General features: G+C 45.8%; 1 protein-coding gene across 1 annotated transcript; it reads right to left on the bottom strand.

Annotated features, from left to right (window-relative positions):
* Window positions 1-1,195: 1,195 nt before the first annotated feature.
* Window positions 1,196-17,959, bottom strand: LOC102492648 (NHP2-like protein 1). Its single transcript, XM_006143961.1, has 6 exons — window positions 17,909-17,959; window positions 14,751-14,833; window positions 12,920-12,954; window positions 7,349-7,413; window positions 6,606-6,627; window positions 1,196-1,608 (listed from the first exon to the last, which is right to left on the bottom strand). Exons 1-6 carry the CDS (start codon window positions 17,957-17,959, stop codon window positions 1,196-1,198), a joined length of 669 nt encoding a protein of 222 aa, XP_006144023.1.
* Between the last annotated feature and the right edge of the window lie 781 nt (window positions 17,960-18,740).

The raw sequence follows: 18,740 nt of genomic DNA, 5'->3' as shown, positions 1-18,740 counted from the left end.
AAAATTAAAAATAAATAATTCTTTAAAAAAAGAATTATTTATTATTATTACTATTTTTAGAGAGAGATTTTTGCTATAGGGTACATGCAATTGCCTGGGAGACAGAAAGAGCGGCAGAAAGACAGAAGGTGAGAAATCACCCTCCAGGAAGGATGGCCATGACTCAATCGTTTCTCCTCCACTCTCCTCTCGAGATTTTGGGCACACATGCACATGTGTCCAGCATGAGTTGTATTTATTTATTTAAAAAAAATTTTAAATTGGAATATGAATATATTTCTTTATTATGATACTCACAAGAATGAATGACATATTGGCAATCTTCTCATGTAATAAAGAATACATCTGATCCACACTGTGGCAGGAAACAAGTAAGGGCTCTCAGAGCTGGTGCCAACTGTCCATTCCCGAGTGTTTCCTTAGATTCCATCATCTCTGCTGTCGCTTCCAACTAGGTCTCCATGATTTCCCAGAATCCTTCATTCCAGAGTCAGTTCACCCTCTGCCCTTGCCTCTCCTGACCCTTTCAAGACCTAGGTGAGGTGCCCCACGTTGCTTTCGCCCAGGCTGCCTCTGAGATCCTGCAGCACCTCTCTTTGGTATGCTGCTGTTCTGCCACCTCAGGGCCAGGGCTGGGGTGGGAGAGATCGCAGTACCAGACACAAAGGCAGGGCACATTAGGAAATGATGCCTGGACGTAAGTCTAACAGCCTCACAGAACACATACTTCTTCCTCCTCAGGGAGAAAAGGAAACCCCTGGGTCCCTTTAACTTCAGCACGTAGAGAATGATCGAGAATGATCCCGTGTGCCAGGCACATGGATACAAAGTGGATAGTATTTGCTTCCACCATACCCTGCACATCGGAGCAAGCAAGCAGATAAAAGCTGGAACCAGATGTCCATCCCGGCTCATCCAGCCTTTGCCACCACTCTGCTTCTGTCTATTCTGGGTATTAGTTCACTTTGCAAAAGGGAGGATAAATGTGTGATGGTGGAGGGTGTACGGGAAAATGGAGAAAAGCAACCCTGAAAAACAAAATAATACAAAATCCCAGAAACTAGACTTAGTACTATGATATTTTGTAACAACAGAAAGTAGTTGAAAATACTACAGACAAACCAGGATAGGGTACACAAGAAAGAGCTCAGGGAGCGGCCTCAGGTCAGCCGGGAGGGCATGGCAGAGGTGAGGTTTAGACCGAGAGTCTTTCTATGGACTGCTGAACGGACTGGATCTGCTGCTTCAGCTGTGAGCCTTCTTTGATGGTGACGGAACAGGCAATCACAGGCTGGAGACACCACGCCCGCGCCCACCCCAGGGCCTGTTGGGAGTGCACAAGTACGTAGGGCACATTCTTGTCTTCACACCGCAGTGGGAGGTGAAGGATGATCTCCAGGGGCTCAGCGTCTGCAGCCATCACAGTGAACTCAGAGATGCCTCTGTTGAGGGTCTTAGTGGCCTCATTGACTCCTTTCCGAAGTTGCCTGTAGTTACCCGATTGCTGAAGGAGGTCCAGTAGTTTCTTGGTGAGGTGAGCATCTGTGAGGGGATAGGCCTTGGGATTCACATCAGCCTCAGTCACGGCTACGGTTCCGCGAGCTCGTCCTCAAGGAGAGCCGCTGACGTCAGAGCAGAAACGCTCACGACTGCCGAATAGCTGCTCTGAAGAGGCAGCGGAAACGGCCCCAGCATGAGTTTTATGAAGCAGGGTCCGGGACTCGAACCAGAATGTGCCATGTGGGAGTCCAGCAACATAACCATTACACCATTCGCTGGTCCTGATTATTATTTTTTTAAATTTGCTATAGGGCATGTGCACTCAGGGGAGAGAGAGAGAGAGAGAGAGCGAGCGAGCGAGCGAGCAAACAAGCCACCAGGTCTGGGACTCAAACCCAGTTGGCCATGTGTTAGTGCCTTAATCACCATGCCACCTACCAGCCCCAGTAGTTCATTATTTTTACTGTATTTTTTTTTTTTTGAGAGGTTTTTTTTTTTTTTTTTTTGCTATAGGGCACGTGTGCTCGCCAGACAGACAGAGAGAGACATAGAGACAGAAAGCGAGAAATCATCCCCCAGGGGGGATGGTCACGCCGCAATCCTTTCTCCTCCATTCTCCTCTCGGGATCTTGGGCACGCACGCACACGCGCCCGGTGTGAGTTTTAAGCCACCGGGTCTGGGACGCGAACCGCGGTCGACTACGTGGAAGTCCAGTGACATAGCCTTTACGCTAACTGCTGGTTCCCAGTAGTTCATTATTTTTAAAGTGCTGAGTAATATGCTATTGTCCAGATATACCATTGTTTATTTATCCATTCACCCACTAAAGGTCATTTTGATTTTGGCCAAGTTGTGGCAATTATAAATAAAGCTGTTGTAAACCTGCCCATGCAGGTCTGTCTTTCTTTTCTTTTCGTTTTTTCAGACAGTGTCTCACTATGTGCGCTCCTCCTGCCTCAGCCTCCCGAGCAGTTACGACTTAAGGGTGTATGCCATTGCACTTAGCTTTTAGAGGGAACCAGGAGCAGAACCTGATCTTTCCATGTGGCCTCAGCCTCCTGAGTAGCAGCATCGACAGGAATGTGCTACCATGGCTGGGCCCATGTGCAGGTTTTTGTGTGGATCTAAGTTTCCAGCTCATTTGGATAAATACCAAAAAGTGGATCACATGGTAAGAGTGTGTGCAGTTTTGTAAGAAACTGCCAGTCTTCCAAAGTGGCGGTATCATTTTACATTCCACCAGCAATGAATGACAGTCCCTGTTGTCCCATGTCTTTACCAGAACTTGGTGCTGCCAGTGCAGAACTTCTCACTAAATTCTTTAAGGTGTCTGGAATATGAAAAGGTTAAGAGATGACCTCCAAGGTGCCCACAGCTCTGCCTGCCACAGTGCTTTGGCTCACAGGCAGTCTGGTGGAGGACACATTTACACAGGGTGGGACCGGGATGGAGGTCAGGGTGAAGTTAAATACGGCGGACAGTGGGGGTGGGCAAGGCCTTGGAAGGAACCATGAGACCACTTCCCTGCCTGTAATCACCAGCCTATGGCATGTCGGGGAACACGCCGAGAGAAGGGCGAGTGTTTTCTGTGTAGGGATGAGTCCGTCTCTATTTGTGAGCAAAACTGATACAACTATGATTTCATTTTCCTGAGAGCAGCTACTCATTTATCTTTTCGCCATAGAAATTCCTATCTTCTGTAATGTGTGGCTTTGGAAACATCAAGCAGTTGTCACAATGGATCAAGTCATCCCTGAGCACTTGCGACAATAGGGACAGTATGACTCCATCCCAAAAGGGCATCTTTTCTCTTAGGAAAACAGGTCACACTAACCATTTCCATCAGGAAGAATTAGAGGCAAGTTGCTGAGGCCAGAATTTGGCCTGAGGGTTGGCAGAAATCTTTTCTTCTGCTTGAGACATGAAGTGATGTGATTTTTTGGGTGGTGAAATGAATAAATAAATATGTCTTATTAATATTTATTTATTTATTATTATTATTATTTGCATTTGCAGGTTTAATATACTCATTTCCAATAGAAAAAAAGTCCACAGTGTGGGGAGGGAGAGATAGAGTGTGCTGGGAGGGGAGATAGGCTCCACTTTTTACAGTGAGTTGGAGGAGATGACCTTCACTCCCATGGAGCCATGGAGGCATTTGACTGTGGCCATGGTGACTCTCTTTGTTGGGGACTTCAGAATTCTTCTCAGGACTGGAGGGACTTTTCATTAGGTTCTTTCTTTCTCTCTTCTTTCTTCTCTCTCTCTCTCTCCTCTCTCGCTTTCTCTCTCTCTCTATCTTTCTTTTTTAGTTGCTGGAGAGAATGTGTGTTTGCCAGAGAGAGACTGAGAAATCGAGAGAGAGGAAGTCCTCCTCAACGAGTTGTTGCCATACCACTATCCTTTCTCCTCCATTTCATCATCCTGTCAGAATTTTGGGCATGCATACACATGTACCTGGTGTGTGTGTGCGTGCGTGTTTTCTTTTGGATAGTTTTGCTATAGGGCATGTGTGCTCACTGGAGAGACAGACAAAAGCGAGAAATCACCCCCTGGGTGGGGGTATGGCCACACTGCAGCCCTTTCTCCTCTATTCTCCTCTAGGGATTTTAGGTACATACACATATGTGCCCGATATGAGTTTTAAGCTCTTGGGTCCAGAACTCAAATCGCAGTCGACTACGTGTGAGTCCAGCAGCGTAACTATTATACCATCTGCTGGTCCCTCTAGTGTGGTTTTCAAGTTGCTGGTGCTGGGATTCAAACAATGGCTATCCGTGTGGGACCTGCTTCCTTTAACCACTAAGCCCTTCATTAGAATTTTTTCCCCCTAGAGATTTTTGCTATAGGGTGTGTACACTTGTCAGAGAAACAGAAAGTGAGATGTCACACCAGAGCAATCACCCCCCCGAGGATGACCATGCTGCAATCCCTCTCCTCCGTTCTCCTCTTGGGATTTTAGGTATGCATGTACACATGCCCAGCATGAATTTTAAGCTGCTGGTTCTAGGACTTGAACTGTGGTCAACTAAGTGGGAGTCCAGCAATGTAACCATTATGCCATCTACTGGTCCTGCCCTTCACTAGGTTTTAAAAGAAGAAAAAGATTTTACAGTGTTTGAGCCTGAAGCTCACTAAGCCCTTTTAAAGACTGTGAACTAGAGCACATCTCTGAAATTTTCTCCACCTCGATTTTCTCATCTGCAAAATGATAGGATGGAATGACAGCACAGGGCTGTTGTAATGGGAACATCAAGGTGGTTGGCAACCCAGAGCAACCAGCAAGTGGTGGCAGTTCACATCGTCGTAAAAGGCAGAATGAAACAAAAGCCTCAACAGCGAAGACTGAGCTGGTGTGTATGTGAGTATGTGAGTGTGTGAATGTGTGTGTGTGTCATTTTTACAGGGGAATCTGTAAAGCCTGTAGGGACAAGATATTAGAGATGAACTTTGAAGGGGAAACACGATTTTGATGGAAGAGACAGAGAGAAGGCATTCAGGCAGAAGAATAGATCCTGAAAACAGATGTGGACATGTGAGGACACACTGAGTATTTGGGGAATGAAGAGCTGCACATTCTGGTGTGACCAGAGCTGATGATGTGTGCCAGGATGCTTTGGGAAGTGGGAATGTTAAGGTCAGATCACAGGGGACTTTGAATATTTGGCATTTTAAGAGAGGTTCCAATGCTCCATCCACTTAGCATGATGGTCTGGTTTCGTAAATGCGTCAGCAGTAACTGGAGATGGGGCAGGTTGATTCCTGGGGCTTCTCTAAGAGGACACAGCATTATTCCTCTGCTCCGCTGGCTAATTTTATCCTAATGCTAAAGCAAAGGCTAAATTAGACAGCGAAGGTAAATATACACAGAGAAATCCACCAAATTAAAAAATATAAGGGAGGGATTGAGTTGTTAATCATATCACTGCATTTCAAAAAGAGTAGGCTGAGTTTTCCAATGAAACGATGACTCCGGCATATAAATTAATCTTTTGTATAGGAAGAAATGAAAGTCATTAAATGTCATTGTCTTATTTTAAAAGCAGCAATATCCTGCCTGATTGCAAGTGCTTAGAGGAGGATGATTAAACAGAAACCTTATCTTCGCTGTTGCAAGGAGAAAATTGGAGAAAAGTTATCCAATTATGGATGATAAAGCAGAGGAAAAAACCTGAGAAGAAGCAAACTTGGGTCGGCAGGTTGTACAAGAGCACGTTCCCTGGGTACTGTGATGTATTCATTGTCTGCATCCAGGAATACACATAGCCACAGAAGTTATGGCATCGTTTTGGCATGCCGTCTAACACTAGAGTTTTTGTCAATTCTTTCTTTAATCCTTCCCCAAGTTCCTGTTTCGGTAGGTGTTTGCCATTTTGTTATATATCCCTATAGAGTAGACTAAGGATTTCCAAATTAGCCATGGGAATGTGAGTGCCTTATTCATTGTCCCTGGAACTTAGTTTTCTTATCTGCAGATCGGGTCTGTGAATGTCCCATAACAGGTGCCGTACGTGAGCTTGTGCTAGGCTAACTTAGATGGTATCAGGTACACTGGGTGTCTCTGCCTGGCACTGTTGACATCGGTCCCTGCGATGTGTGATGGGGGCCTGTCCTCTTCATTGCAGAATGTTTAGCGGCACCTTGACTTCTACCCACCAGCACTCCCACCCCCTTGCACCTCCTACATGGGTCGTGACAACCCAAAATGTCTTTAGATGTTGTCAAATATCCCTGGGGACAAAAATCGCCCCCAGTTGAGAACCACTTACATAGTTAGAGTATCTGGCTTTGCACTTTGCACAGTCCGTGCTCAATCAATAGTAACTGTAATTCTTACTCTTGTTATGGCTGTCAGAGTCTTCCAACAGTTGCTTTTAAGCCTAATGCTATTGCTAAATGTACCCAATGATGGATGATTTAGGTATTATACTTAGAGTTCTTTATTTTCATTTAAAAACCATATTGAAGTATTTAACTTCTAATTTGGAAATCTACGGTTCTGGTAAAATAAGAGTTTTTCCCGTCTGATGGAATCAATATTGTCCCTAAGAGGTAAATTTTGGATCCTTTATTTTCTAGGTAAATAAAGAGACAGGGCAGGTACCATCTCGGTACACAAAGCACACCTAGTAGAATAAAGCATCATTGAGCCATTATCACATAAAAGGCATCAGGTGGTGTGAAATTATTCTACCAAAATATGCTTTATTAGAGAAAATAATACAAATATTCACTTCAAATAATGATCAGTGTGATTCCATGAATATGAAAACGAGACCAAGGCAATATAGGTACACCTAGCAAAGATAAGGAAGGAGCCCCTTTTTCCCCCCTCAAATATTTATATCTGCCTAGCAGGCATAAATCATAATTATTGAATCATAATTGTCATTTTACTTAGATCATTCTCATTCTCATTATACAGGTATTTTATCACCAAAGGAGAAGTGAGGGGAGAACATAGGGTTTTATCCAAGTCAATCTATGCTGGCAACCGCCCTGCTTGGGTCCACACAGGGAAAGCATCTATGTGAGTTTCCTAGGGTTGCCACAACCAATTACCACCCACTTGGTGGCTTAAAACAATAGAACATTTCTCTTACAGTTTGGTGGCCGCGAGTCCAAAATGAAGGTGTAGGAGGGCTTGTACTCTGCAAATCCTCTAGATGAGACTCTCTTCCGTTGTCTGTGGGCTCCAAGCACTCCTGGACTTGTGGCCACAGTACTCCAATCTCTGCCTTAGGCTTCACATGAACCTTCCCCCCATGTAGCTCTGTCTTTTTCTTTTCCTGTCTCAATATTGGATTTAGGGCCCTTCCTATCCCTGAGTCATCTCAAGATCCTTACCTTAATCATATCTGCAGAGACCTTCAGTCCAAATAAGGTCACGTTCTGAGGTTCTGGGTAGACGTCTTTTGGGGGTCACAATTCAATCTAGTTCAATTCACAATTCTGTATACCATGGTTGTTCCAGGTCTGGCTTTGGAAAACTAATCTGGAGGGTGGATTACCAAGAACACATGGCTAAACAAATCTCTTAGCAAATGGCAGTCTTTCCCCCTTCTCATCGAGCCTTCGGATTTCCTCTCAAAACTGAAGGGCCGCAGGCAAAACAAGTAAGAAGAGTGTTCAAGCATTGCAGGCCCTTCCTTTGGTTCATCTCTACATGGAGCTTTGAGCGTGAACAAAAGACCCTCGGCTCATGGTTATAGCTCCATTGTCAACAAAAACTCCTCACTGCTCCCCAGCTCCTGCTGTGCCAAGGTAGGCCAGAAAGAGAAAACATTCTTCTTGACATCCAAGCACTTCAAAATTTATGAATGGTGGCTGATGAACTAATCAAGATGAAAATTTGAAAATAAATAGTTAACCTGGGAACTAGAAATATCCATAGAATTTGCAGTTGATTTTTCTCCTGTTTTGAGTATCCTTGATCTGTGACTGGAAAAGCTTCCTGGTAAGCATTTCTCTCTTCATGGATGGTTCTTTATTTTAAATTCTCTATTATGTGCAAGGGGTCCCTTCCAACTAAGACATGTTTTTGTACTGTACACATTAAATTAAAATGGAACTCCTCCCTTTCAGTCAAAAACATTCAGTTTCTCTTCTAAACTGGCTTTCACTGTTTTACCTACACCCCTTCTCTCTGTCTTCTACCATCCATCCATCCATTCTTCGACCCTTCCATCCAACTGCCCCTGCATCCATGTTTGTTCCTTATCACCTATTTAGCCATCCCTGCCTCTCTTCTTTCTACCCTGCTTTCCTCCCTCGCTTCATCCCACTTTCCTACCCACACTTCCTCCCTTCCATTCCTCCCTCGGTATGTACACTCCTTCCTTTATACAGTAACCTATCCATCCATGTTTCCAAGTTTCCCCCTCTTCTTCTGTCCAACTGCCCGTCTATTCATGTTCCTTTCCTTCCATCACCTGTCCCTCCATCTCCCCTTCTGGAGTGTGAGTTTAATAGTCACCTACTGTGTACCAGGCACAATGCTAGTAGACTCTGAGGATATAGTGATGGGCAAGGCAGACAAGTGGGCAGGACTAGGTTTTGTGACCTGAGGCTTATGCAATGTGGGGAGCCCTCTTTAAGTGAATAAGCTCATAAGTGCAAAATGCAAGGGTGTTCCCCCTAACTTGGAGGCAGCATGTGCAAGTGAGGAATCCTGACACTTAAGCTTTGTTGGCATCTTGGCAAATCCACCTTTGCAGGTATGGTCTCTTCTCCTTTGAAGCTCATATTCTGGTGTCACTGATGAAGGCTGAGCCTCTGCCAGAGAAGGACTCAGTAGAACTGATTTAAATCACAGACCGTGGCCTGCGAGAATGTAGTCGCGCCCTCTCGGCTTCTTTCTTGTGCTCACCTGAATCTGTACAAGGCATTTCCGTTCTTTCCCATCACTTGTACACAAAGTTCTGCCACTTCACTGGTTTCCATAAAAGGTCCATTTGGAGGACCAGAAGATGGTGCAATGGTAACATAACTGGACGCACATGGGAAGGTCCCCAGTTTGTTTCTTGGAGCCTTCTTGTACACACAGGGTGCATGTATGTGCCTATGATCCTGGCTGACTGAGGCTGGGGGTAGATCTCAGTGTGAAGACCTTACTGGGAATCCCTTTTTATATGCATCTCAACAACAATAGATCCAGACTGGCCTCGTAGCCTCATGGTTAAGGGAAGGAAGTCAGATTCCACAAGGCTGACCATGGTTAGCTTTCACGCTCACAGAGAAGCTTCACATCCCTCAGGGCTTTGGGACCTTAACTTCTGTTCTAAGTGTGCTTGTCGATTAATTTTTCCCAATAAAGAGAGAGTCTCCCTGAGATAAATTCACATGTCAGCTGCAGGAGAATATTTTTTCCATCTTATTACACTGGCTGGATTATTCTGCCGGGGCGAGACTGGACCAGAAAAGGAGAGCTCTATGTTAGGCGCACCCCAGCTTTCTTATCCACAGGAGTGGAAGAAGCACAGGAAGAACGATGGGATGAGTGTCCTGGTGTATGTGAGGCCCCTCATGGAATCCACAGGAACTACCTCACGAGCAATGCAGAGCTCTTCATTTCTGATGCTTCTCTCACCTTGGTTCCCAGGGAGCTAAATCTCCTCAGACCCTGCTCCTGGACTCTGTGAAACCTTACGATTCCTTAGCTGCCAGCTGATTTCCAGTCACGATGCTCAGAAGGATCTGATTTATCTGTGCTCCATTTTGCTGGCGTTATGTTTTGTTTTTGCTATTGTGCTAAATATTCCAACTTCACCAGGGCAGGACTTTGTTCTTTGTTTAAAGCATGCTGTCATCCCCAGGGCTGTCTAGCAATAGCTACATGGCATCAGAGAAATAATAGCAGAAATCAACTCTGTTCCTAAATAGCATTTTTTATCAAAGCACCTTAAAAATACTAACTAATTGGGGACCAGCAGTTAGTGTAATGGCTATGTCACTGGACTCCCATGTAGTAGACCTGGAGGCTTAAACTCACACCAGACGCGTGTGCGTGTGTGCTCAAGATCCCAAGAGGAGAACGGAGGAGAAGGGATTGTGGCGTGGCCATCCCTCCTGAGGGGTGATTTCTCGCTTTCTGTCTCTCTGGCTCTCTTTGTCTTTCTGGCAAGCGCACGTGCCCTATAGCAAAAACCTCTCTCTCTCAAAAAAAAAAAAAAAACTCATTGGGGACCAGCAGTTAGTGTAATGGCTATGTCACTGGACTCCCATGTAGTAGACCTGGAGGCTTAAACTCACACCAGACGCGTGTGCGTGTGTGCTCAAGATCCCAAGAGGAGAACGGAGGAGAAGGGATTGTGGCGTGGCCATCCCTCCTGAGGGGTGATTTCTCGCTTTCTGTCTCTCTGGCTCTCTTTGTCTTTCTGGCAAGCGCACTCTCCCTACAGCAAAAACCTCTCCAAAAAAAAAATTAATTGATAAATAAGATGGAATGCCACAGTTAGTCAGTATACCATGAGCAAAACAGCCACACTGCTTTAGGGTGGGAGTCCTTGGAGAGTTTATGAATGCTGCTTAGTCCGTTGGGTCCATTGGCTGCTTGAGGCATTCTGGGAGTCCTGTGGGTGGCCCTGCCAGCCACTGGGCAAAGTTCAGTGATTCTGTTCATCGTGTCCCACCTGGGGCCCTTATACTTGTGTGACTTGACTGCCAGAGCAGGGTATTTTTCTTCTCCTGTGTGGCAAAGATGGAAGTCCCAAATGGGACCCCAAAGGCTGGAGCAAATGTGAATGGTTCCCGGTTGCTCCCAAACCATGCAACCCAGCTTGAAACTCATGCAAGGTGCAGCTCGGCTTAACCATGGCCCCAGATGGGCATGCAGATGGGGTTCAGTTTCTTTTCACCTTGGCATCCATCCCATGATTCTTCTGACATGCAACCTAGATTAAGCTCAAATATCTTCCAGCTGCTGGACTGACAGTTACAGAATGGCACGTGCATGCCTTTAGAGCCCACACTGAAGGTCACTCTGAATATTTCTTCTTTACAACCAGGGAGGAGATGGATGGCTTATGGTCCCATAGCCAGGATGTAGATGGAATGGCTAGAGCCCCATTGTGGGGACTAAGTTCTGCCTTTCATGATCAACTCCTTATTCTTGTAATAATACACTGTCCTCATCCTAATCTGATCCTTTTATTTGAATTATTAATTAATTAATTATTATTATTTTAATTTTCTATAGGACACATACACTAACCGGAGAGAGACAGAGAGAGAGAGAGAGAGAATGAGAAAGCAAGTCACTAGGTCCGGGGCTTGAATCACAGTTGGCCATGTGGGAGTCTACTGCCTTAACCACTGGATCACCTGATGGCCGTCCTAATCTGGACTTTTAAGTGTAATTTTATTATAAAACTGTTAAAAAAATTGAAAAAAAAACCTAATCCAAATCTGGACCTTTAAAAATAATTTTATTACAAAATTGTAAAAAGAATGGAAAAAAAGCCACTCAAAATGCAACTTCATGAAATAATCCAAATTGAATCTACATGCTAATTCTTAGGAGTTTGCTGGGTTACTATACACAAGTCGAATACGGAGGGAACCATTAAACTATTTAGAAACATTCAATCTAATTAAGGGGTAACCCCTCAAAAAGCTACAATCCATATTTTTAAAAAAGTATTTTCTCGGCCAAGAATCTTATCAGCTAAGCAAAAGTCTGTACAGTTAAAAAGAATGATTTATTATTGTTATTATCATTTTTCATTTTGACCAGAGAGATATAGGGAGAGAGAGAGAGAGAGGGAAAATGAGAAAGCAAGTCACCAGGTTCAGAATTTGAACTGTGGTCGGCCATGGTGGGAGTCTAGCACCTTAACCATCACGCCACCTGCTGGCCCAATCTCTGCAGTTTTTATATTGAGGCTATTTAGTGAGACTACAAATCTGCCTCTCTTATGTCTTACTTGTGTGGACATTCCACTGTAGAGAAACACAATTTGGAACATGGATCCCTCTGCCTGAGCTGTTCTATGAAGGGTCCCATCCTTCCCTCCACACATGGTTGGAAGTCGGTGCCCTTGAGAAAGGCTTCCCTGATGTCTGTAGGCAGACTTAATGGCACCATCCTCTGACCCTCCCAAATCCGTTCCCCATCTGTCCTGGCATCTGCCTCTTCCCTTACAGTGGAGTAACTTGCAGTCCTGTGGCTCCTCCTGGACTGGGCTGAGGCTGGTGTTCTTCCCAGTCTCCCCAGCTCTAGTGCCTCCCACAGGGAGGCCCAGGAAGGACACGTCCTGGGGGTGCGATGGGCCATCCTGGGGGTGTGATGGGCCGTACTGTGGCTGTCCAGTTTCTGCCCTCCTTCGTGCTCGCCCAACCCAGCTGATGGCTCAAATACCTGGGGCCATTTTGTCTCACAGGTCCAGAGGGTGAGCTATCGTTTCCATGACAACCCTTTTACGCGTGGGTATTTGAGGTCATGTCTGCACAAAGGAAGAAGCAAGCCCACGCCACTGACATATATGTTTTCTGCGTCTGTAACGTTTTACGGTTATGTTGCCATAACATCTGAAAGTGAATTTGCTGGAACTCCAGCTAAAGCAACTTCTGCTATCTTCTGATCTGGAAATATTTCAAAGGGTCTGTTTACAACAACCTCTTCTGTCTCCTCTAGAAATCTGTAACTTGGCCTTTTAAATATCTTTACTTACTTACTTACATATTTATATAGTTTAAGGAATCAGAACACAAAAATAGACTGACGCCACCCTGCCTTATTAAATGAGTAACCGGAACAGAAATCTACCTTCTAGATGTTTCTGGATTTTCATAGTGACTACCTATTACCATACGGAATTGTGATGCAACAGGGGGCTGCCCTTGCTAAAGGAAGACTCGGTTTCCCTTTTACATTATATCGACCCTGCCCTCACCCCTGCCAGTCTCCCTCCTGCTTACCAAGTGTGGTGTCATCCTCTTTCATCTCTGCCGATCTGATTGTTAAAAATGATTATCCGCATTGCTTTAGAAGCGTATTTATGTAAAACAAACATTTCCTTAAATTGCAGTTGCAGTGATCAGCTCTGAAAATTCCTTTTTCAAGTCAAGACATGATGTTCTTATGCTTCCTTGACTGTGGGTTTGGGGTTAGCAATTTCTGACTATTGGTTTTCTTCAAAAGAGGAAAATTCATGGCTGTATTTATAAATTTAGACGACGGTTTTCAAAAGGAAATAAATTATGCAAATCTCCTAAAAGTCCTCTGATCTGAAAGTCAACTTGGGCTCTTACCCATTACTCATCTCCTATCTCTCTGCCACCCTGGCTCCCCTTTTCTCTTTGAACACATCAGGCTCCTTCCTGCCTTACGGGCTCTTTCTCCCTCCTCGATTCTTAGAACATGGCTTGGCATAAAGTAGATATTCAGGAGCTATTTGCTAAATGAAAAACGGCTTTCACAAATGTTAGAGAATTGCTGTGTGCCACTGGAAAGTAAGTGTGCTCTGGAGTTCAAGATCTGGGTTCGAGTCCTGACTGCAGCTCTTAGGAAAGTGCTCAGGCGAATTCTGCAACTTCGAGGAACCTCTATTTTCCCCATCTGAAGAGTAGGGATTATAGTCCCCAGGTCTGATGTGAAGAGCAATGGGATCAATAGGCTAATGCGAGTGTGGATGTTGGGGGATCAGCAAAATGCTGCACATAGGGGAGGCATTATTCTTCTCCTATATTTGGATCCAAGGTGGGGAGTCAGAGCAAGATTCCAGGGGGAAATTATGACCCTTTACCTAGCAGGTTATAGTTTATCTTAGTTTTTTTTTTTCTTCTTCAATAAAAGTAGCTTTTGGGATCAGTGTCAGAATGAAAAATGCCACTCCTTGATCATCACTGCTCAACAAAGCTGGCTAATTGAGAATAAGAAGTGGTTACTGGGGACCAGCAGATGGCATAGCAGTTACATCGCTGGACTCCCTCAAGGCCGACTATGGTTCAAGTCCCAGACCTGGTGGCTTGAAAAGCACGCTGGGCATGTATGTGTGCGTGCCCAAGACTCCAGGAGGAGAATGGAGGAGAAGGGATTAGGCATGGCCATTTCTCCTGGGGGGTGATTCTCACTTTCTCTCTCAATGTCTCTGTCTTTCTCTCTCTCCGGTGAGCACACATATACTATGGCAGAAACCTTGTTAAAAAAAAAAAAAAAGAAGTGCTTGCTGTGTGGTTTTGGGGCTGGCCTTAGACACTGCCACCCCACACCCCCAAGAGAAGAGGAGCAGGGGCTCATCAGGGTGGAGCCACCAGACTTCTCTGTGTGGTTGTCCATCTAGACTGCAGCCAGCCAGTGTGCCTCTGTGGGCACAAGTGTCAGCATGTGTCCCGTTGTCTATATCAGGGCTATAGGGGTTGTTAAAGCAGTCAGATGTCACCTGCACATAGCTAATGCCACTACTGAGTGCCAGGCTTTCCAACAGTGTTAGGTACTGCATGGCAAAGGGGGGGTCAACAAGGTCCAGGGAACCCAATGTGCAGACGAGACAGGGTATGAGGGGCCCCCTAAGGACAGCAGAGTGAAGGATGAAAACATGCACACCCACAACTGATGAGCCAATGAGAAGCGTGGGAAGGACCGTAATAAAAATGTAGATAAAGTCCTAGCTCTTTATTCATTCTCCTGCCTGTCAATTCATTCACCTGTTCATCTGACAAAAATGCCCTGAGTATCTACTATGTGCTAGGTACCATGTCTAATGTTGACACCAAAAGGAACGGGACTCACCCCCTCCCTGAGGCTCACAGCTCCGTGGAGACGTGATGCAATGTCGCTAGTGTGATCTTGATGAAAATTGGTATCAGCGTCGAAGTTAGGCAAGGCTGCTCCTATTGGCAGAGTATATTAATTGGAGATCAGAGAAGGCTTTAGGGCGGACTCAAGACAGGAGTAGGCAGGATTCAGGTGGTGGAAGACATTGAAGGAGAAAGGCAGTGTAGCCCAGCAGGAGGGGCTGTGTGAGCAAAGGCAGTAGACCTTGGCGGGCATGTTTGGGGACTAGAGAACTGTCAGTCTGCCTGTAGAACAGGGCATGAGAGTCCTGGTAGAGGAGGAGTAGGAGCAATAGCGAACACCCAAATACCAAGCCCGTAGTATCTACTCCTGCATTTACCCCCACCCTAACCCTATGAAGAAGAGCCATTTATTCCTCTTCTCCTCTGCAATGAGAACAGTGAGGCATACCTGCCCAGGTCGAAGATTGGTGATTGCCCAGTGGCTCTGGGATTCAAACCCAGGTTTGCCTGGGCTGCTTACTTCTCTCATCTGGGGCCACCCCAGCTGTAGGCCCTCAACAGGTGTTTCCCAGAGTTCTTCATTGATGACCACCGTCCTCTCCCTTGGGATGCGCTTGACTCTGGGGTCTCTCTAAACTCTTGGGCTACCCCCAAACACAGCTAAGGGTTCCGTCATGGCAAAGCTAGGAACCCAACCCTAGTATCAGCACCCCCCTGAGCTGTTTCTCTCTCCCAGAGAACACATCACTCTTTAAAAGAATCCTTTCTCCTTGTTACCTTCCCGCCAAGGTTATCTACTCAAGTACATACCGAGTAAATGAGGTTGTTTGGCTTATGGATACAAATAGATACTGCTTTTTTGACTTGCAAAATGAATTCCACCGTGACTGGCTCAAACTTAAGTATGCTAATGCTCAATGAACCAGTTGTCTATTTATTTCTGTTTATGCCTGCAGACCCATTAGCAACTTTTTCTTGTTTTCTTTTAGAATATTAAACGGTTCCAACATATTCTAAAAATTAGTTGATTAGCTTGTTAGGGCACATTTTAACTGCTAGCTCCACTGAACCAAAGGAGAAAATGAAGGTAATTTTGTTTGCAAGGAATGTATGATTCGGAGCTGACTGTTGAAAGATGTACCACGTCAGTGTAATGAGGGAGTGTAATATCTTAGTTTGCATCAGTATGGAAATAACCGTGCGCTTTGACAGACCTGATGCTGAAGGCATCACCAGCCTGCTCATTATGCATTCCGGCTCTGATTATGAAAAATCGTGTGTTTTCTTTTAAAGAGGAATCCACATTATCAATCAAACCACACCAATTATTTCAGAAAGGGATCACAGCGAAGCAGACATGGGGGCTTTTCAACTAGAACAGCGCCTGATAGGCAGGCCGATCGTAAGGGGTGGGATATTTTTATTTCGTGACAGTTGTTAGTATTAATTAGGAACACTAACGAAGTATTTTGTGCCATGGCACCTAGACAACCTGCGTTCCCTGCTATCGTCTGGATCTTTATTATTTCGCTTTAATGAGCCCCGTCTTCAATAATATCAATGCGCTTCTAATGATACCTCTCATCTAGCCCGACTGGCCTGATGTTCTTACAGGGACGTCACACCAGGGAAACTGGAAAGGAAGAGCAGTGAAAAGAGAGACAATAGGAAAACCATAGCTTGCCATGAGCCAAATCGTATCAGAAGTACGAAAACAGAATGAGGCTCATTGCAACGTGAAGTATTTCCTGGTATTGTGTGTGTGTGATGCAACCTATGTGTGGGGGGTATGGTGGATTTGAAGATTACTCACTTATTATTTTTACTCTGACCTTGGAGACAGGTGAGAGGAAGGGTACAGAGCCAGAATCAGAGCTTGCGGACCATCCTTAGGGTGCAGTCACTCTGGACTGCTGTTCTTCACCACTGCTCCCCACTGGACTATGGACTCAATAGGGAGGTTACAGGTCTTGCTCATTTTTGGAAGCTTTCCTGGCAGGTTATCCCCAGGATTTGAGGGACAATGGCATTTGGGACCTCTTTGCCAAAAGGATTCCACAAAGAAAGAGCTTTCTCTTTCTAATGTAAAACCTACATTTAGATATTCTTAAAGAATATAGAGAGGCACACATTTTTCTTGAGCAAAAATAGTAAAAAACTATTAAGAAGCATGGGGGATACAGCTAACTGTGCAGGAATTGAACAGCTCTGGACACAGGTACCTTGTGGCCTTGGGCGTGTTGCATCAGTTTATCAAATCTCCATTTCCTGTAGCAAGAGCCGAGGTGTGAACTAGTGATAATATTCTGAAGGTGCTTGGTGAGTGGACCGCATTCCATTCCCAGCAGGTGATGGCTCAGTCAATGTTCGCTGGGTGAATGACTTGGGGAAAGAATGTGCACTTCTTAGTGATCTTCCTCTGGAGTTGCCCAGCAGCTGGGCATGCTATGGGAGTAATTATGATAGTCAAGGTGGCACAGCAGTGGCACTGCTGGGTGCTCTGGAAAGGGGGCATGCATTCCCTCAATACTCCAGCATGGGGACCAGAGAGAGCCCCTGTGAGGATCATGAGACACATGCACTCACTGAACCCCAAACCCTGGCTTATTCTCCCTGGGTTTCCCCCAAGGTTACCCCTTAACCTGTATCCATTCCAAGCCCATCTTAGGGTGGAGAGGACTTCTACCTGCCCATCAGCTGGTGATATCCCCTGAAATGCCAACGATTCTCTCCTGAGTGGATCATGTGTGTGAGAGGATTCTGTGTTCCCAGGGTGCTGTTGCTTATAGCTGGAATGCAGGCCAGGGCGGTGCTGGAAACACTAGCAGGCAAACCAAGGAGCCCGGATCCTCACCAGCCTGGAGAGAGAAGCAGGGGCTTATTTGGGAAGAGCTAGTGCTGAGGAACTTGAACCCTGATATCCTTGCACAAAGTATTCTGCAGGTCCCAATCACCTGTGCTTATTCATGCCTCCACGGATGCATTTGTTCAAAACACGCGGTGTACACGGTCTGCACAAAGTGTGCGGAGTGAGGCTTAGGTTCTGTTCTCTAGGAACTTGTGGTCTGGGGAGGAATACTGTACTTGTATATAATGCAAGCCAGAGAGGGCTGTCCCAGTGCCACATGTGTTCTAAACATGAAGGGGTCACTGGCAGCTAGGGCAAACCTTAGAAGGCTTCTTGGAAGAGGTGGTATTGTGTTCATTCCATAACGACATTTCGTAATGTCTTGCAGCTTCCTACTTGCCATGAACCCTAGGCTATAAGGTCTCCATTCTTACGGAGCTTACACGATAGTGTGGTGGGAGGCAGAGGCAGACAATGAACAGGCCAACACATATATGGAAGGGGCACTTTGCAGAGTCATAAGTGCAGGCACTCACTTACACAGAGTGTCCTGGGCCTTGAATGTATGGAGCTGGGTCCTTGGAGAAGTGGAGTGTGGGGCATTCTAGGCAGAGTGTAAGGAGGGAGGTCGTATGGGAGGAGCTCCGGGGTGTGAAAAGGAGAGGATGTCAGGAGGGGGACGTGCAGCTGGAGTGAGCTTGGATGCCAGGCTAAGGAATGAACATTTTATCCTGTGGGCAGTGGGGAGCCAGGGCAGTGGTTGAGCAGGGGAGTGGCATGATGGGAATGAGCCGCGCTTTACATACAGCAGAGCGGCAGTAGGTGGGGCACGACTGGAGGTGCGGAGACCTCCAGGGAGATGAGGCAATGTCCAAGTTTGAGAGGGTCAAGGGGCTGAGAGTAGTGTGGGATCGTGGCTTCAGATGGTAAGGTCTGGACAGGTGAAGTGCTGGGGTGTGGTGAGAAGGGAGTCAGGGGAGAGGAGGGCAACAGAGGATGGAACATTCTTGCAGCAGGACCCTGGGCCCCTTCAGAGGCATCTTTCCTATTCCGATCTTACCCAGGCCTGGTGACCCCTGGATGGACAGGTGGTAAGCCACAGTGGGCCGCCATGAAAGCCAGGACTTGGGTAGGATATCTCAGCAGCATTCT

Source organism: Tupaia chinensis, unplaced genomic scaffold (genome assembly GCF_000334495.1).
Source record: "Tupaia chinensis unplaced genomic scaffold, TupChi_1.0 Scaffold000113_1, whole genome shotgun sequence".
Lineage (NCBI taxonomy): Eukaryota > Metazoa > Chordata > Mammalia > Scandentia > Tupaiidae > Tupaia > Tupaia belangeri.
Note: the sequence above shows the minus strand (reverse complement) of the source record. Positions and strands in the feature narration are given on the sequence as shown.